A 21,008-nucleotide genomic window follows, 5' to 3' on the forward strand; every position below is an offset into this window, starting at 1 on the left:
GAAAACACAGCATCGGGTCTTACTCTCACTGTTAAAGACTTGAACGTATAAATCCTATTGAAGCAGCGTGTATGTTGTGCAGTTCTGACTGTTTGCCATAAGATGGAAGCAAAACCTAATTTTCAAACCCACAAATGTATTGTGTGTGTGTGTGTGTGTGTGTGTGTGTGTGTGTGTGTGTTCTTGTTTAACTATATTCGTGGCGTCCAAAAACCGGGAATACAGTATACTTGTGGGGTCCGGACAGCTTTGTGGGGCCAAAATGCTGGACCCCACAACTTCAAAGGTCTGTTTCAGGGTTAAGACTTGGTTTTAGGATTAGGGTTAGAATTAGGTTATGGTTAGGGTGAGGGTAAGGGTTAAGGTTAGGCATTTAGTTGTGATGGTTAAGGTTAGGGTAAGGGGCTAGGGAATGCATTATGTCAGTGACGGGTCCCCACAAAGATGGAGGTTGTGTGTGTGTGTGTGTGTGTGTGTGTGTGTGTGTGTGTGTGTGTGTGTGTGCGCAGTTTCTCTGTAGTGATAGTGTATATACTGTATATGAATATTTTCTTTCTCAGTTTGAGGTTTAGTGTTTGGATGCCAGCGACTCCGAGAGAACAGCAGGGTCAAAGATCATGTTAGGTTCAATACACTACTCACAGATTCTAATAGTTACATCTACTCCCAGTGATTCATTGAAAACGCCAGAATCTATGAATATGCTGAAGTTTAATTAATGGACACTGCTCGTAGGTCCACGTGTTAAACAAAGAGTTAAGGTGAGCTCAGGGAAACGTCCCCCCCTTTCAGCAGATGAATGCTAAAACAAACTCTGCACATTCATCGTTCTGCACAGTCACAGCTGATCCAAAATGCCAAAACAGAACACACAGAGGAAAACAAAAAGAAGGATAAAAACCAAATGGAAGAGAAGAACAAAAGAGGGATGATAAATAGTAACGATAATAATAATGATAGTAGTAAAGGCCTAGGTAACACAGAAGCCATAGTAACAATGGTTAAGTTAGGCACAGTTAAAAACTAATGAGTAGAGGTGTGTTTTGAGATAGTCTCGCATAGCCAGACCCTCCTCCACAGCGCTGCAGAGGAAGGTTAACTGCTCCTCAGATCTCTGCAGGGTAAATCCAGACAGCTAGCTAGACTTTCTGTCCAATCTGAGTTTTCTGTTGCACTAAAACAACTTTTGAACGTACACGTTCCACCAAAACAAGTTCCTTCCCGAGGCTATTTTAAAGAGGCACCGTGGCTCCGTCTGACGCATAACGCTGCCAAAGGCGATTGTCATTGGTTTAAAGAAATGCCAATAATCCAGAGCACGTTTTACTCCCATCCCGGAATGCTGTGTGGACTAGCCAGACCCTCCTCCGCGGCGCTGTGGAGGAAGGTCTGGCAATGCGAGACTACAATCAAGTGAATGTGACTGCAGAGGAGGATATCTGGGAGTCTGAGGGTCTCTGTGTTGGACGTTTCCTTCTCAGTTTTCCCTTCTTGACTTCCCTTTTCGTCCTAACAGCCTCCTGCAGGAGCCCACAGACTCTGTTTCTATAATAAACACCGTGGGAGTCAGACAGCTCTGATAGCAGGAGAATAAAGGATACAAATGTGGTGCAGTTTTCAAAACCCTCCACAAGGGGTCAGTGTTAGTCTCCCTGTGAGTCCCCCATCTCTTCTTAATGTGTTTACACTTTATCGGTCTGTCATTTCTGATTTATAAAAGACACAATGTGTGATCCACCTGCTGAAAGGTGGCATCCTATGTTTTATTTTTATTTTTTTTCCCCCCATTTAGGTTCTTTGAAGCTGTTTTCACTGTGAATCTTTGATCCAAAGACTAACACAGGCAACTGTAAGCTGCATTTCTGATTTAAAAAACAAACAAAAAAAAACCAAACATTTCACACATTTCAAGATTACCAAAAAGACTCCTCCAGGCCGACTGACACAGGATAGGTATGCTGCTCAATGTTAAGGAAAAGAGAACAAGCAGGACATTGTTTTATCATATTATTTGCGTTTGTTTTGCTGGGATCAGACCCGAACACGTTTTAAAGTCGTGAAAGCTTTAAAAGGCTGACAGATGCAGGGAGACATTTTCACTTTCAGAGTGAAATAAAAGGGACAAAAGAGGCACATTTTGGTTCACAGACGGTCATCGAACACATTTGAGGTTTTCTTGCATTTTGAAAGCGTTACGACGACGGTGAAGAAATGTTTTAGTCTGTCGCCTGCAGCGGAGAGGTTCTTCACATGAAGGGTCACTGAGGGGAACTGGGTCTGTTTTCATCCTTATGTTTCATACTGAGAGCACGTCACACATTTCTTTTTTCCCGGTTGCGATCATTAAACCCCGGATAAAATATTTATCCTTCATCCTGTTTGGAATCGTGTTTTGGAGCTCAGGGGAAGTCGGATCTCTTGAACGGATTGAACGGGAACACTTGATCTTACTGTGATCACAGTGCTGCCTGACGGTCGATGGCTTATGATTTTCAGGACTTTATGATCTTTTATGAAATCCAGAAGCATGACACAACAGCCTCTTTTTTAACAGAATGATCAATGAATACGGAGGTTGGCTTTCAGGAGTGGGAGGCATAAGGGAATACATTTATGTAAAAGCAAATAACTCATTATAATGGAGTTGTTCGTCCCGATCTCCCTTCGCCAGTGGAAATGACTCCATTGAAACCAGTAAAAAAATATCTGCCAATTAAAAAAATAACAATAATTTGGTGCAAAAACTAAATATGTTGACCTTTAACCTATAACTTACGAGTCATTTGCATCATTATTAATGTGCAAAAATATATCTGTTCTTTTATTTAAACAGATGGCAAAATGAGCCAATCGGATGAGATTTGTAAATCTACAGAAAACTGAAAAAGATTACCTTGACTTTAAATTCAGTATAATTCTGCTGGTGTCACTGCAAAAAAATCTCCTTTGTTTACTTTTAAGCCCCCCCCACCCATCCACCCCACCCCCTTTATAATCAAGTAGGCAGGTCATTTACTCTGATATCTAATCTCTAATTTTGTTTATTCTACCATGTTGTGAGCCTGTAAAAACAGTTGTTTTTTTTCACACAAATGATTGACTCTGGGGCAGTTATTAATAAAATAAGTCCAATGTCAATCACTGTTAAAAAAGAAAAACCTTAAAGTCTGAATATCTAGCTAAATGACCAGTTAAAGATGGATGTTTTCTTGTGCAGTATGGACTGTTAAATGCCTGCAGTGAACTCTTTGGAGTCTGCAGTCCATCACCGTGGTGTCCGTGCGGGCTGAATGGATGTTTGAAACCTTGCAGGAGGTCGGACGGCCAAAATCATTTTTCACAAGTGGGCCGGTGAGCGGTGCCACATGTTAACCCGGAGTCGTGCAGAATGGCCCAGATTCTCCTGGCCAGACGCGGCGCAGCCTTGACTGGAGGCCTTTTCTTTAAGGGCGGGCGGCAGGGCTGAAGAAAGAGGTCTCGCCATCGATTGATTTTCCTCACTTGCACTTGCCTGTATCCCACGCTTCAGGAGGCCCGGGGAGCAGCCATTGATTGAGAGGCCACGCTGGTCATTCTTCCATTTTCCTTGAGACGTCTTCAACGAGCGGCTGTCCGTGTCACTGCCTCGCTCGGCTCGGGACTCATTACTTTTCTCCTTTTTACTTTCACATTGGGGGAGGAAATGAATGTGTTAATAACGTTCACAGCTGCGGGAGTGATGGCATAATGTGGTGCAGTACACTGTGATAGAAAAATAATGAGGACGTGCATCAATGAGCTTTCAAATGGATCCTGACAGAATCTGACCCTGGTTGTTGTTTTGCGTTGAAATAATGTCATCAACATCATATGTCAGAAGTGTCATCTGCTGCCTGAACAGGCTGCATGGTATCTTCAAAGTCTCCATCTCAACATAGCATCTACTGGAAGGTGTCAAGAGTAAAAGAAATGTAGATCAATGCTTCCTACAATTTTAAATTTGTGTGCTCAATTATATTCTTTGTTCTTTTATTCTTGTTATTTGTACCTTCAAGTTAAAAGCCTCATTCCCTTGGATTATTAAAAGTATCACCTGCATGGCCACACAAGGAACCACAGTTATTTTCATTCATATTATCGATTAATCCGTCGATCATTCCTCCCTTTGTTTCTTTGTTGTTCTTCGTTGTCTTCTATAATTATTTGGGTCTATCTTGTGAAGGGCTCATTTCATGGGTGAAAGGGCCTCAAAAAATATAAAATGCAAGTTCCCTCAAAAAACAAAAAAAAATATCCAAGGCACACTGTAGGGTGCAAAATGAAAATGCCCTTATTTCACATGGCAATATGTATTAAAAATGACTTGCTATTCCAGGATGGAACCATTAGGCGGCCATCTTACCTGGGTCAAGTTTTAGAATTGCTTCAATTGGAACCTATGGTGAAAGCTGCTCATGTTGTCTTTATAATCTCTGTATTTCACTATCAATACATCAATACTGTTTTTCATTCAAAGTAATGAGCGTAAGACAACTGTGGCTCCCTAGAATTGATAAAAAAATAAATAAAATATTTTGGTAGAATTTGGATTATTAAGTCTCCAAGAGAACAAATAATGCATTCAATCACGAAGATAAACTCATAATTGTGCATTTATATTGCAGATCATTTAATTTTTTCAATTGTATTTTTATGTAATCCCTGTCTTTTATATTCTGGATGGCTAATATACTACATTAAGCAATGTTTTTAATGTCTTCATCAGGGCTCACAATGACCCTGATGAAGACCTTTGTCGGTCGCAACGCGTTGGATTGTTTTTTTTAATTTATTTATTAGATTATTTTTTTTGTGCATTTTTAGGCCTTTATTGTCATGGCAACTGAAGAAATGAAAGGGGAGAGAGAGGGGGGAATGACATGCAGCAAAGGGCCGCAGGTCGGAGTTGAAACCAGGCCCGCTGTGTCGAGGAGTAAACCTCTACATATGGGCGCCCTCTCTACCAACTGAGCTATCCGGGCGCCCAACGTTGGATTGTTTTTGAAGGACACTTGCATTTTATATTTTCTTGGGACTATATCCCACCCATGCAATGAGCCCTTCACAAGACAGAATAAGCACAGTACACCTGAAGCAAAGGCGTAGCAGACACGGGGTACGTGGGGGACAGGTCTGAGTTGATTTGAACGGACCAGGCGAGTGTGTATATTACGTTGCGCCCTCCCCACACACACACAACCCCACGCATATATTTACAGCACCCCCTCCAACAAAATTCTTCCAACGTCCCTGTGAGTAATGTATTGAAATGTGAAAAAATGTCTTAACTTTTTGCATATTGAGGAACTTAGTACCAATATTTGGTTAATTGGCATGCTCCGCCTCCGTGTGGCCAGTTCAAATGTTAGCAGGTCTCCCATTGGCCAAGATGCGGCAGGAAAACTGTATGAAACGGTTTATGGAAATGTCAGTGTTTCCATCAATCAGAAATGAAATGTAGGCTACTTGGAGTCTCTGATTTGGAGAGACAAATGGAAGAGGATCTTTCAATAAAAATCCTCCTCCTGAACAGTCTGTCCCCCTCACTTCTGAAATTACAGCTACGCCCCCTGACCTGAAGTATCTAAAGAATACCTGTATGTGTTTACCACAAAGAGCCAGCAGCGCTGCCACTCCATTTTTTGGTCTAATTTGGCAGATAACAGTGAAACATGTCCATCACAGTTTGCCAGAGTCCAAGTTGGTGTCTTCAGTGATCTTGTTTTGTCCTGCCAAAAGTTTAACACCTAAAGATATTCACTTAGCAGTGGTTTAGAACTGAGAAAAGCAACAAATCCTCACAATTGGAGCGACTGCAACACGTGAATATATGGTTTATTAATAAACTGTAAAAAAAACAACAACTCCTGATTGTTCTTTGTGTTTCAGGTACCTGTACGCTCTGGGACAGAGAGTCTGGAAACGCTGGAAAAAAAGATATTTTGTTCTTGTTCAGGTAAGGAACCGATGAGACCGAGATGAGAGATAAAAGTTCAGCTGACATAAAATCTATAGCGTCTGCCTGACGTTATCAAACTGTTGAAAAGATCAAGCATCAGTGCAAATATGAACAGACTTATTAAACAGAAGTTTGTGTGTATTCAGGATGCATTAGGTCAAACCTTCAGCCAAACTCAAAATGCGTCTCTCTTCTCTCTTCCTTTTTTGATTTTGCAGTTTTAAAAAGAGGCAATAGAGGTAAAATAAAAGATGTTTTTTCCCCCACGTTATTAAAGAAAATCATCTCATTTCAGTCGCTCTCCTTGAAAAGGTTTTTACACCTCGCCCGAGCACAAGGGTCCTGCTGAAGCAAAGTTAATTGAATTTAGGTCTCTTAAATTCCCATTTACACTTATTCACTTGAGCTGTTTTTCACTTTCTGAGCCCTGAGGGATCACTCAGGGTCTTTGAGTCTAAGGGCAGACGTTTCCATTCAAGTTCAGTCTTTCCTTTGTGAAGTAGTTGTAGTACTAGTCGGTGTTTACCCCTCTGCTTCAGATCAAAAGTCCTTAAAGGGCGTCAAAAGCTCCAATCCCTAGATTGAGTATCTTCTCTATTTATTAATTCTGCCTGATTATGTGTTTGACAACATTCCTAAAATCCTCAAAGACTCCTCCATCCTGATGGTGTGAAAAATGTTCCGCTACAGCTTTATTCGTTCTGTCAAACCAAGATGGCTGCAGAAAGTAAAACATCTGCTCACGTGTACAATGTAAGGAACATGTGAGAACATTATTATATGTGGAAAAACAGAAAATAAGGTCAATATTTGCAGGTATTGGATGTCCCTGTCTGTTTTCCACTGCACAAAGACAGGTCAATAAAGACATTTCCCACTTTTTTGTAGAAGAACTCAACTGGTTTGCACAGAGCTCTGACCTCAACCCCATCCAATATACTGTGTGTGCGCATATATATATATATATATATATATATATTATATATTATATAATATATATAATATATATATATATATATATATATTATATAATATATATATAATATATATAATTTTTTTTTTTTTTTTTTTTTTTAGTAAGTAAGGCATAGAAATAAGGATTGTTTTGGTATTAAAACTCCGGTGTTGTATTGGCATCCAACAGCTTTGGGATGAACTGGAACGCTGACTGTGAGCCAGATTTGTGAACCTCGTCACCCTTTTGTTACCGACTGGATTTTGCATTGCATGTCGGGTTGGATCCATAATCGTGTTTCTTTACTCTTTAATCAGATATTTATGGATGTCCACCAAACCTTTGCCAATTTGAGGCTGTATATTAGTTCGACAAAGTTCTTTTTTGTTTAACATTTGACAATTTTTGCTTCTTTTGTTCAATGAAATAAGGGTTATGTAGAAAAACATGTTTATATTTCTACATGTAAGGCATCAAAACGCTGACTGCGTGCCAGACCTGATCACCCTGTACTTGTGTCTAGAGCTGCAAAGATTAATCGATTATTAAAAATTCTCTGATTCCAGCTTATATGTGAATATGTTTTAGTTTCTTTGCTACTCTGTAGGGCTGGGCGATATGGAGAAAATCAAGTATCACAATATTTTTGACCAAATATCTCGATCTATACCGCAACGATGTTGTAGTGTTGACTATTGGTGCTTTCACAAAATATTTACACAATGAGATTTTTGATAAATAATCATCAGTAATGTGGATATAATGACAAGTGGGTAAAGGCAAATAATAGAACAGCTAGAACAGTCTGGTAAGTTCAGAAAATGACATCCCTTTACTGTAATGCAGCCTTTAAAACCAGGAAAAGACAACACTTATTTCATATCACGATATTACGATATCCAAAATCTAAGACAATATCTAGTCTCATATCACAATATCCATATATCGATATATTGCCCAGCTCTACTACTCTGTGACAGTAAACTGAATATCTTTGAGTTGTAAACATAACTAAACTGTGTGTGTGTGTGTGTGTGTGTGTGTGTGTGTGTCTGTGTGTGTTGCAGGTGAGTCAGTACACGTTTGCCATGTGCAGCTACCGAGAGAAGAAGGCCGAGCCCCAGGAGCTGATGCAGCTGGAGGGCTACACGGTGGACTACTGCGACCCTCAGCCAGGTAGCTGAACACACCGGAGCCGTCTCAGTGACCTCATCAAACTTTACAAGCTTTACACTGAACACACACATCCAAGCTCACACACTGCTGGAGGAGCGGAAGCATCCAGGTCCAAAATGCTCACGTTTCTTTTGCCGAATCCAAAACGTCCAGACTTCCCCACACTTACAGACTCACGGACTTACACGCATGTTCTTTGTACATCTGCAAGTGCTGCCTGCTGTCGAAATCTACAACTCCCTCAAGTCTGAGGCTTTAGGTGGACTTATCCATAAATCATTGCAATATTGATGTAATTGAGAGCTGAAGTCCTGATGTCACGTCCGAGTTAGCCTCCGTTCCCCTACCTTCTATAATTCAATGCTGTCTCATCGTTCTTTCTGACATAATGACTGCGTTCCTCAGGGTTACTTTCCATATTCAAGGAATGAGTTGGCGCCCACTACAGCACTGGTTATTGGAAATGAAAACCCAAGTTAAACAGCGGTTAATCGGTGAGCACAGAAACAACTACAGCTCAATGGCTTACATTATTGTAACTGGGTTTTATCCATAAAACTCACAAACGCTAATGTTCCAATGTCTTTTTTTTTTTTTTTTTTTTTTACTTCTAACTTGTGATTTCGGCATCTAAACACGTCTACGGCGCTCAGTCCTCTCTGCCCTGCTGTAAGGACAGACATGTCCGAGCCGTGATGTTCTGTGGGCTTATGGGAAATGGTATTTGTTAAAGGCCACTAAAAACAAACACCCATTTTAAAATGATCGTTCTTATTTAATCTGCCAGTGAACCCCATTACATATTGTTGAGGAAAGGCTGGCTGGTTATTTTCATTATTACAAATTTACTTCAGGGACAATACCCCGAGAAGTACCTTTTTCATTTTCTCTCTTTATAATAATTATTATTATTATTATTATAATGTAAACGGCTGCAAACTACTACTATAGTTACAATTTAGGCTATCGTATGGAATTCAAGAATTCATTCATATTAACAATCTTTGCAATTGCTAAATGTAAATTCAGTTCAGAAAAATGCTCTGAGATAGATTACAGGGTCCAGTCTCGACTCTAGTCGTATCCAAGTTGAAGAGTCAGATCTGAAGTAGCATATCAATCCCCTCACAGCCCACTGTCCTCTCAGACTAGGTATGATGACGGTGAAGATGCCTCAGACACGTCACCGTACGTATGACTGACGTCTGCGAGACTTGATTTACCAACTCACGAGAAAAACGCTTTGCTTAAGAGAACGCGGAAAAAAAGGAGGATGAAACAAAAGGCGTTTAGTCCTTCGAGATAGGCCTGGGCGATATGGCTGAGAGGTATATCACAATATTGCTTGATCATATTGATTGATATTGATAACTAATCACAATTTTAATTACCTAAAAAGACTAAGAACAAACTTTAAACATTTCTGTTTAACACTTAATATAACATTCAACTGTTCTTCAATGATCAACCCCAATGTCGACAACAATGAAAAACACACAAATACTCTAAATAAGTATGGGGCCGCGTATGTCTTACAAACCCAGTTGCTAGATTTGGCGGTCCCGTCTCTTATCGGTATATATTGAACATGTTTTATATTAATATTGATCAACTGTCTATCACAATACGGTAAGTTATTGAATTATTGCCCAGGCCTACTTCAACCTTATTTGTAAAACTTTACAGACAGTACAACCTGAAAATACTCAAAGAAAAACTAAAGATGAACAGTAATAGAGTAAAAACTAAACACTAAAGTGCGAGTCACAGAAAAAATCGGATTCCTCTGGGTGACATAATAGACATACAGACACTTCAGCAGCTCAGGAGACTTTTCAGAATAAAACTTTGTTGTCTCACCGATAATGACAATTTACAGCAAAAACGATCAACAGTGAAAACCGTCACATACAAACAATAAACACATATCACAAATCATCACCAATACAACAACAGATGTGCAGAAAAGGATACAGCTTAATGACATTTCATATATGCCATGGGGATTTGTTCATAGTATTGATTTTATTTGGTACACAAGGTTTCCTCGGGGTCTTAAAGCAGCCATATTATGCTCATTTTCAGGTTCATAATTGTATTTTAAGGTTGTACCAGAATAGGTTTACATGGTTTAATTTTCAAAAAACACCATATTTGTGTTGTGCTGCAGTGCTCTCTCTCACTGCTGCAGATCCTCTTTTCAGCTGGTCTCTGTTTTAGCTACAGAGTGAGACCTCTTTTCTTCTTCTGTACTATCTTTGATTGCACTGCACATGCCCAGTAGCTCAGATGTAGATCATGTCAGCTAGCTAGCTCCATAGACAGTAAAAGAAAGGCTGTTTCTACAACTTTGGTCAGCTACAAGGCAGGATTAGCTGGGAGACTTCTAAATGAGGGCGCACATGTAAGTAGTTCTTTTGTAGATTATGGTGAACTTGTGTGTGTTGTAGCAGTGCTTTGCTATTGAGAACGAGGTAGCATGCTAGCGTTAGCATGCTAGCGTTAGCCATAGCGTTAGCATGCTAACGCTACGAGCTAATGGTTGCGGTTAGCCTGCTCGTTTCGGCTTGTGACGTCACAAGCCGTGCCGATTTTGAACAGCTCACCCAGAGACTGAAGGCAGGACACGTTCAGAAACCGTATCTCACTCTAAACAGCATGGGTGGATTTTTTTCAAAGTTTGTATGTGTGTGGAAGCACCAGAGACACAACATAACACCCCAAATCCCAGAAAAAGTGATTTTTTTCATAATATGGGCACTTTAAAAAGTCTAAAATATAATATATATAGATAATAAGGTATTGTGTTAGGTCTTTAATCATTTTAAGCAGGTCTTAATTTTCCCACGTCCATGTAACGCTACCTCTAATGCTCTTTTTTTTTTTAATTCTGTGGTGTTGTAGTTCTTTCTTCCACTAGTCCAAATGTAATTTCGCTGTATTTTGACTACAAATGAGACCAACATGCAACTTATATTGCAGCCAATCAGCTTTCGTGTTATTGGCGCGAGTCTCTTTCGGATTGTACCACACACTTAACACAGATTTTATTCTTCAGCTTTGGGGAAGTGCAAGTTTAGCGATTCTTGGCTTGAAAAAACGTAGGGCTTAGTTGATGTTGTGATAAAGGTCTTATATTCCATTCATAATGGTCTTGAAAAGTCTTAAATTTGACTGAAACTCTGCGTACAAAGCCTTTTACTTACTTTCCTTCTCCGCCTCCTCTTACTCAGGTCTGCAGGGCGGCCGGGTGTTCTTCAACGCGGTGAAGGAGGGCGACCTGGTGATGTTTGCCTGTGACGACGAGCAGGACCGGATGCTGTGGGTCCAGGCCATGTACCGAGCCACCGGGCAGTCCTACAAACCGGTCCCACCGCTGCAGAACAAAACCACAAACTGCAGAGGAGGACTCCAGAAACCGGCGTCCCCCATCAGTAGGTTCTGATTCTCACAGTTTGTTTTTATCATCCCAAAATGAAACCTGCAAAAACTGCAGATTAGACAAAGGATATAGTGAAGTACAGTGCTCAGCATAAGTGAATACACCTATGCTAAAGTTGACTAAAAAGAGGAAAAAAAAATCATCTTTAGGAAATTGATCTTAATGCCTTAATTAAAAAAATGAGGAAAAATCCAACCTTTAAGGACACCAATTTTCTTTGTGAATGAATAATGTATCGTAAATAAATAAATGTTCTTCCTTAAAATACAGGGGGCGTAAGTCAGTACACCCCTATGTTAAATTCCCATAGAGGCAGGCAGATTTTTATTTTGAAAGGCCAGTTATTTCATGAATCCAGGATACTATGCATCCTGATAAAGTTCCCTTGGCCTTTGGAATTAAAATAGCCCCACATCATCACATCCCCTTCACCATAACTAGAGATTGGCATGGTTTTATTTCAGTTAACCTAATAGCTGGTTTGATTTGCATTGAGAGATGATTTTATGGAAAGTACCCCATGCCAATCTCTAGGTATGGTGAAGGGTATGTGATGATGTGGGGCTATTTTAATTCCAAAGGCCAAGGGATCTTTATCAGGATGCATAGTATCCTGGATCCATGAAATAACTGGCCTTTAAAAATAAAAATCTGCCTGCCTCTATGGGAATTTAACATAGGGGTGTACTTACAAATGGTCCATGTATTTTAAGGAAGAACATTTATTTATTATACAAAGAAAACTGGTGTCCTTAAAGGTTGGATTTTTCCTAATTTTTTTAATTAAGGTATTAAGATCAATTTCCAAAAGATGATTTTTGTATTCCTCTTTTTGTCAACTTCAGCATGGGTGTCTTCACGTATGTGTAGCACTGTAAGTATCCAAGGCTCAGACTGTGTATGGAAGTAAAAGTACTGAAACACCCTGAAAATAAAACGTTGCTCTAAAGTGTTTAAAAAGTCCCACACAACTTTATTAGCAACTACGGCTGGTCCTACTGGTAACATTTTATCCAATAGGCAATAGTGCAGAATACACTGGCCAGCACAACATTTTGAATAGATAGATAGATAGATAGATAGATAGATAGATAGATAGATAGATAGATAGATTTTTTATTGATCCCAAAAAATGGGAAGTAACAGTGTTGCAGCAGCAAAATATCAGACACACAGCACACATACAGAGTAAACATTAAATAATAGGAAAACAATATACATGAAATAATAATAGAATACTACACAAGCAATATTTAAAATATATAGAATTTGGAAATAAAATGTACAACTGTTTGACTAGTAATGATAGGATGTAGATAAACCTATTGTGCAAGGTTGTGCAAGGTGCATTCAGTGCAGTTCTGATGTATATGAGTCTTATCTCACACTCAGTGATGAAGTGTTACAAATAATGAAAGAATAATGTTTAAGTGAAAAACACACAAACGGACACAAACCAAAACGATGGAGGCAAAATGAAACCGAAATCTGTGGGACTCTGGCAAGGAAAAATGCCTTGTGGAGCTGCATTTTCAGAACACAAGAGTGAGCTGATAACATGTGTTTTTTTTTTTTTTATCTACATCATATCGAAAAGAAAGAAATGTGTGAGTCGAATGCAGTTTGGAGAAGCAGGCAGGAGTACCGCCAAGGAAGCTAAGCAGTGTCCTGCTGTCGACGGGGGCTGCAGCTAAACGTTTCTGAGACACCTAAAGAAATCAATATCGGTTTAAGTGTACACTATATTTAGAGTATTTTCAGCGCTTTACCTTGCTGTCAGACAGCCCTTTACGACGGGGAACTGAAGCCGTTACCTCTGCTCTCTTCCACCAGACTTCTTTGACAAAAACATAATTTTACCGCACAGAACACAGGAGTTGCTGGTCTGTTTGTGTTATTGTGTGACTTTGGTGTTTTAAAGGCTTAGTTTAGATTCCGCAAAGTCACACAATAATATCTATCTTCATCTTTATTCTTCTCCTCTTCTCTCCTTTCTTCTAATATCCCTTTTTTTCTTCCCTTTAATGGTTATTACCTCCAGCAAGGAGGTTACATGTATGTTTTCGGCTTGGTTTGTTGGTTTCTTTGTCCGTCAACAAGATTACGGAAAAGGACACATCTTCTTTGTATTGCGACGTTCTTTCCACGTTACGACTTAAAGCTCATGAACACACCGAAGTCGGAAGAACGACTTCCCAAGTCGGGAAACGGGACCATCCGAAGAGCACGTGAACGCACCATTGGCCTTGACGAAGGTTTGCGCTCTCCGAGTGCCATTCTAGTTCCCTTATTCTTCCATTCTTCCTCTCTTTCTTCATTACTCTCTGTCACTCTAACCTCCCTTCTTCCCCTCATTAACCCATCTTAAGTTTTCTTTAAATGGGACACCTCTTATAAAGACCTCGCTCCACAATGGTGGTTAAAAAACTTGACAGGGGTACCTTTTAGGTTTCCTTTTTTTTTATCCTGTTTTTCTGTATTTCCTTAAGTCCTGCCCTTTCATTCATTTGCTTTCTTTCTTCCAAACATGCACATCTTGATCTTTCTTTGCCTACTCGTCTCCCCTTCACCTACAAATCATTTCATTCATTATCTGTGTGTGGAGGATGGCGGCATAAACGGCTTCATACTGAGAGCTGATTACGGCAGTATTTGTGTAATTTGGAGCGGGCGCGGCCTGTTGTCGCCGCCGCTCATTAGCGTTTAATTGTATAGATTTATACGTTAATGGCGAAAGGTGCAGGCTCGCTGTCTGCAGGAGGAAATGGAAGGTGTCCCTGAAATAGCTCTTAAGCGGGAGCTAAGTGCCGCTCTGTTTGTTTGTGTGTGTGTGTGTGTGTGTGTGTGTGTGTGTAAAATGGGCTTGACGGAAATTTGTAACATGAAATGTGGACGTTAAATAACACATATAATTGCATGTGTACACAATGACAAGAACACACACAAACACACACACACACACACACTCACACTAATAAAATCACAATTCTCCCGTCTTCACTTTTATAGAAATACCTGCGGTTATTCTCTCTTTAAAGGTTTATAACTCGGGGAGAACCGGTGAGACGATGAGAGTAGAGACAAACATCTCTCCTTTGTTTGTCTCCAGTTCAAGACTGTTTTCCTGCCTTGTGTCTTCAGAAGCGTCTCACAGCACAAAGCACCAACAGGCATCAGATTTTATTGACCAGTGTGAGAGAGCGAACAATGAAGCTGTTTATACGTGGAAGTCGTGTAAGAGACTCATATAGGCTGCTGACTGTTGTCACTCTGCTGAATAGATGCTGCTCTGTGTAGACTTCGGCTTGCTTAAGGGTGAAGTCACTTAGGCTTTAACATCCTTATTCAGGTAAGGTAAGCAGATACAGATTGCATTATAATAACATGCATGAATGGGGTCTTTGTTTAGTCTATGAATGAATGTATGAATATACAGTCTGTAGGAGCTTAGAAATATAGTTAAATTTTTCTTGACCGTCAGATAAAGACAACTGATGTCTTCTCGCACTGAAGCAGGCTTTTAATTACAGAAAGTAGGGGTGCTATGCTAGAATTGTTCATTTAGTACCATAAGTTAAGCGAAGTACATATTGATGCATCTATAATAATGCATGCTTTTATCATAACTTTTCATTGTTGGTAGTAAGTAAGTAAGTAAGTAAGTGTAATGCATTTAAAATAATCTATGCTGCATCCTCTTGTTAACATTACAATAGGCAGCAGGTAACATAGCTGTAAATAGCTTAAATGCCGTTAAAACGTTAAAAGATAAACAGTGTAAAGTGTGGCTGTATTTCACTGGAAAGGATTCCAACACCGGGGCGTACAGCAGTCAGCAGCTAAAGACACAGACTAGCCTAGCTGCACTTTTCGAGACACCATGGCCACTGTCGGAGTTGTCGAAGAAACAACACCGAGGGGACTTCATGATGCATTCAAGTGCAAGTGTGGTTCTTCTTGTTGTTGTTTAACAGCAATTGACTCGTAAAATAAGTTACCCTAATACTTTAATAAATTATTCAAATTTGACCATATGGCTTTAGCAATAAACAAGCCGTTCTTTAATGTCGCCGACTGTCGTTTTTGTGCACCGTATCGGCACGGATTTAAAAGTATCATTTTAGCACCAAGAAAATCAACAACAACAAAAATCCAAGCGATAGCCACCTCTAACCACTAGTAGGGTGAAGCTGTAATGTTTCTCCTGTGCGTGACACCAAAGGGGAACGTCATGGTTATCTTCTGTACGGTGGCCATTTTAGAACATTTCATGTTCAGATATATTGCCAGACTGAGCTTAGCTTTCATTACTCTAAGCCGGATGTTCTTCGGCTCAGATTTGTTAGCATGCCTTAAATTTAAAACACGGTAGCATGTTAAAGCATTTGAAAATCTTGTATTTTGTTTTGCTTTCTGCAACAATAAGTGCGTCAGTACACCGTGATGTCACTGCTGGGTGTGGTTACTGGTGCAACAGAGGAGTGACCTCACGAATCAGTGATGGTGGGTGAAACAGACTTCAGTCTTTCAACGTGGGAAGAGCACGGAAACGCTGGTTATCTGCCTGATCGTAAGATCACTTTTTAGATATTTGTGTGCGTACAGTGGCATTTAGCATGCCAGTTTTAAATGCTGCAACGATGATAAACAACCTTGGCAGCTGCTGTGATCATGACAAAAGAACAAGAGACTGAAATGAAATGTTCAGGTTAGAAGAACTTACTTAAGGTCTAAAAGTAAGCTCAGTTAGAGAAAGAGATGAAAAGCAGCAGAAAAGCAGATCATTGAGGGGAGACTGGAGACATTAGCAAAAAAGAAAGAAAAACAAGGGAAAGTTCCATAAAACAAAAACCAGGCCTTCACCTCGATGCTGTAGGAGTTTTACTGCTTTGTGTGCAGATCTTCAGCAGCTGGCCTTCGTGACGTTCTCAGCTCTTAAAGTGAAAACACTAAAGAAAAGGACAAACGGACGACTGCGAGTTTGCTTAAAAAGCTCTGAAGACATCACTTCCTGTCACCTTCTCGCCTGTTCACTGCAGCTCAGCAGTTCACATAAACAACATTGAAATGGACCAGCATTCAAACGACCCGCAAACAAAGTCCAAACAAGTGGAAATCATCTAAGGCTGAGAGGATGTTTGGCTCTGGCCTTTGACCTTAAAATCAACTTCCACCACATGAATGGACGGGCCTGTTGAGGGTCAAGACTTGCTCCTGAAGTTGTTTTTCGGGGATGTTTACACCTGTCAGTTGTGTTTCTGAAGAAGCAGGTGGTCAGTTTGACAACGAGGACGATCCTGAGGAGAGACGTCCAAACTGTCCGTTAGTCTTAACCTCCCGAGTTTTCATCGGCGCCCTGAAACAAAGCAGAACAGCTGCTGACGCGTTCGTATGCTTCTCTTAAACTTTTGAGTTTGAGTTGAGTTTGTTTTGCGCTCCGTGCTACGGGAAGCTCTCGCTCAGCCAGACGGAGACTGACGGCCTTGTCTGTCTACATCTTCATCTCCGCTCGCCCTGACATCATCCTTGCCACTGCCACCGCCGCCGCCACCACGCTCCGACAGGCAGATCAAGTCACATCTCTCAGCCCGGTGCACCTGAAACTGAAACGCTCTCCTTCCTCCTCCTGCTCTTCGTCTGCATCAATAACCTGCCATCAGCGGCCGCCACCACCTCTCAGAGCAGGATGTCACATAGATGTGACTGTTGCCATGATGATGCCAATGGAGCCCCGACAAGATGGATATGGAGAGATTGAGTGCAGAAATCTACCCCCACCCTCCCACCTTACCACACACACACACACACACACACACACACACACACACACACACACACACACACACACACACACACACACACACACCGCTCAACAGTCACTCAAACATCCTTACTCATGTTGTAAATATGACACCAAGATATAGACGTTTACAAACCACACGTACAGTAGTTGAAAGTCACATTTTATATTTTAGCACAGCATCGATTTAGCATCGCACTTCTACAACATGACAGACTCGAGATGGACACTTTAAATAAAAAAGGTTCAACATCGATGCAGCAGATCCAGAGATATCTTCTTTTTTTATTCAACACATTCTTCGTTCTTGTCAAAACATGGCGCCTACATCAACCACAATGCAACTGGACTAAAGACAGTTTAGTCCGCCTGACGGTCAGCACACCAAACCATTGTTCAATAATTCTGATTACACCGTCGTCATTAAGATAATTTAAGCTATTACATGAAATGTCATTCTTGTATTTGGGAAGAGTTTAGACACTTTAACTGTATGATCTTGACCTAATGTGCACTTACTACTCCATTTTCTGATGAAGACCACTACATGTGTTGCAGGCTCTGTAAAAAGGTACTCTGTTTTAAACATGTTTAGACATTAGACTTACGACGGCTTGAACCGTGACTGTTGACATCGCGGAGCAGGAGAAATCATTTAAAGGTCCGATCTCAAGTTGAAGTCCACTGAACTCTGACAAAGTTCCCTCTCCTCCTGCTCTCTCTGTAGAGTTTACAGTCTTTGTATCTCCGTCCAGCATCTCATCTGAACTCGCTGTTTGGCTTTGAGTAACATTTTTTTGTCGTTTTGTCTATTTCTTCCCGTTTGGAAACAGCCCCCTGACAGGAGGGCAGACACATGTGTCTTTGCAGAACTAGAATTCCATTTTAAAGTTAGAATCCATGAAATCAAACCCCATATTTTAAAATGGTTATTGGCATTTCTCTGCAATAACTATTCAATGCATCCACAACCTGTAATTATTCCTCTACCTACAGTAGTACTTTTTCATTGTTTCACGTTGGAGTCAAATAGACTTCAAGCCGTTTCTCACACTGATGAGAAACTGTTTGAGAAATACAAAGTGAAGAAACGTGCAGACAGTCTGGACCAAACCCACACCATCTGTGCCAGGAGCAGTGACCATATTTGATCCATATTTTCTGTCACACACCCCCCCTCCCCTTTAACACACAACCCCCGCTGCAGATAATAGCTGAAAGTTGGACTTGACACGGATCAACATCCCTCCTCCGCTGTCTGTCCCCCAATCAATACTCCCCCTCCTTCCCCCTCTTCTTATTATCAGCACTAATCTATATCTCTTTGTCTCGTTTTCTTTAGAGTTGCCTCTTTCACACGATGTCTTTTCTCCAAATTACATTGACAATCCCGTGTTTTGGAGGTAACTAATGTAAAATGACCTACATCGGAATTAGACAGAGGGAAAGCAGGCCACAGGAGCCGAAGGGCAGTGTCCGAAAAGTGGGAGAGTCAGAAGAAAAGAAGATGGGAAGAAAAGGAGAGGAGCGTCGATTGGAAGTTGATTGTGGAGATTTCACTTTTGCTGTCTTTTTTTTCTCTTTCGGACAAAAGCGATAAAGAAAGGAAGGGAGGGGATACGGGGGGCGAAACACAAATGTCTGAGAGTCCTTGCGGGCTTCTCTGCGTCCACACAAAAACAAAATGGCAGCGTTAATAAAAAGCGATCACTAATGCTTGTCTCGGGCGCGAGGCCGCAGGCGTCGCAGGCGTGGAAACAGTGGCGCCATTCTTCAGAGAGCCGTGGTCTTTTGTGGGGCCATGTGTCACGCTCAGAAACTTCCCATCGCGAAATGTACTCCCATGATAAAAGCAAAATGGAGAGTGTTAGGCTTTTCATTTGGCGGGGCCATTAACAGGAAGCCCTGAAAGGACTGGAAATGAACCCAGGTTTGCTCAGGCCAGGACGCCCTGAGCCTCTTCTGCCTCCTTTTTATTTTTCCTTTTTTTTTTTTTTTTTTTTTTTTTTCGCTGTTGATTCTTCCGTCACTGACCCCGAAGCCTCGTTATCATCTGCTGCTCCGAACTGCAAGAAGAGCTCGGCTACTGTGCCAAAATAATGTACATCATTAGTTCAGTTTTAACTCAAGGTATGAGTCTGGTGGTGTTCTGTCTTTTTCAGATTCTCAACATTACCCATGAAAACCCCAAACTGCTAACAAGTAGTGTGTCTGTATTAAAGCCTGATACATCTTCTTCCTTTGTGCCATGAAAACACAGGTTTACGTCCTCAGTGGGAACCAATGGGCTTGGAGCTGAGAGCCGCAGACAGGAAGTCAGAAAGTATAAGACGGACTAACATGTTTGTTTTTTTGCTCTTTGGGATTTGTTGAGGAGAAAAGGAGACAAATATAGAATTGGGGCACCCTTGTGGCCTAGAGGTGTAAGGCGACGACCACGGAATGGTTTTGCGTTCTGTTGGGAGCCTTTGTTGCATGTTATTTCTCTTTCACCTCATTTCCTGTCATCTCTCGACCGTTAATAATCAACACCGAACGTGCCCAGGAAATCCTTTTTAAAGGAGTTTCACTTGACAAGGTGATGCCACAGGGGACACGATGACATCTGAGCGAACCGCATTCGCTGATGAAGACTGTGACACGCGGTTGAAAGCTTGAAAAGATGCTGTTGGCCTTGAGAGCTTGGATTACTTTGATACAAAAAGTGTTCCCAAAGGTCAAGATTGAACCTCCGTGCTCGAAATGATTTATTACCTCCACCATGGAAGGTCATGTTTTGGGTTTGATTTGTTTGTCTGTTTGTCAGCAGGATTACAGAAAAAAACCTACTGGTGGAAGGGTGTAGCACGGGCCGAGGAAGAATCCATTACATGTTGGAGCGGATCTGAATCATGGGAACGACACACACATTGTTTCGTTAACATTATGAGTTAGGGCTTGGCCATGGCGGAGGTCTGCGCTCTCTGAGTGCTCTTCTCGTAAATATATTAACAGAAGAGTAATTGATAGTTCAATTCACCAGGATAATCAACTCTATTCAACTTTATTTATAGTGTTGGTAATCTCAGGACACGTTACAGATAGAGTAGGTCTAGACCACTCTATAATTTACAGAGATCCCACAATTCCCCCCAAGAGCAAGCATTTGGTGTGACAGTGGAAAGGAAAAACTTAAGGCAAAAGCCTTAGGCAACTCAATGTAGATATATTTGTTTAAAACATACAGTGCAATACAAGACGTTATTGTCAGTTCACACCGAAATTCATTTTGAGTTCCCGAGCAGCTCCGCTCAAAAGAAGGAAGAAAAAAAAGAAAAATACACACAGAGCTAGATAACAATTACACATATCGTACAAATATGAAGACATATCAACAGCCATGGCAAAGAAACATGTTTCATGATAATTCTTAGATCCAGATCTTAATATTTGGGAAACTGATTTTGGTTCAGCAACAGGATAGAGTGATGTATAAAAGAGTTCTTAAGCCTGTTGTATCTAAAAGAAGGGTCTCTAAATCGCCTGTTAGAAGGCAGAAGTTGGTACTCATTATTTAAACATGCATGGAGTCAGAAGAGATGCTGTTAGCAAGTCTGAGCCTGCTCCTCTTGTGGATTGTGGAGTGTGCAATACTCCTTTCAACATTTGCAACATGCAT

At 40.8% G+C, this 21,008-nt stretch overlaps 1 protein-coding gene and 1 long non-coding RNA gene across 7 annotated transcripts in view; one reads left to right on the forward strand and one right to left on the reverse strand.

Annotated features, from left to right (window-relative positions):
* The window catches only part of cadps2 (Ca++-dependent secretion activator 2), a 224,676-nt gene that overhangs the window by 114,521 nt on the left and 89,147 nt on the right, over nucleotides 1–21,008 (forward strand). For all 6 annotated transcript variants that reach the window (XM_031279714.2, XM_031279716.2, XM_031279715.2 and 3 more), the window contains exons 9-11: nucleotides 5,908–5,974; nucleotides 8,000–8,108; nucleotides 11,342–11,542. In XM_031279714.2, coding sequence (XP_031135574.2) covers nucleotides 5,908–5,974; nucleotides 8,000–8,108; nucleotides 11,342–11,542 — 377 coding nt within the window. The remainder of the gene's footprint in view (nucleotides 1–5,907; nucleotides 5,975–7,999; nucleotides 8,109–11,341; nucleotides 11,543–21,008) is intronic.
* LOC118495514 lies at nucleotides 2,488–20,318 on the reverse strand. The gene is made up of 3 exons (XR_004897960.1): nucleotides 20,180–20,318; nucleotides 7,800–7,803; nucleotides 2,488–2,498 (listed from the first exon to the last, which is right to left on the reverse strand). It is a non-coding gene; the product is annotated as an uncharacterized LOC118495514 (long non-coding RNA).

The sequence above is a fragment of the Sander lucioperca genome, chromosome 7, assembly GCF_008315115.2.
Source record: "Sander lucioperca isolate FBNREF2018 chromosome 7, SLUC_FBN_1.2, whole genome shotgun sequence".
NCBI classification, from domain to species: Eukaryota; Metazoa; Chordata; class Actinopteri; order Perciformes; family Percidae; genus Sander; species Sander lucioperca.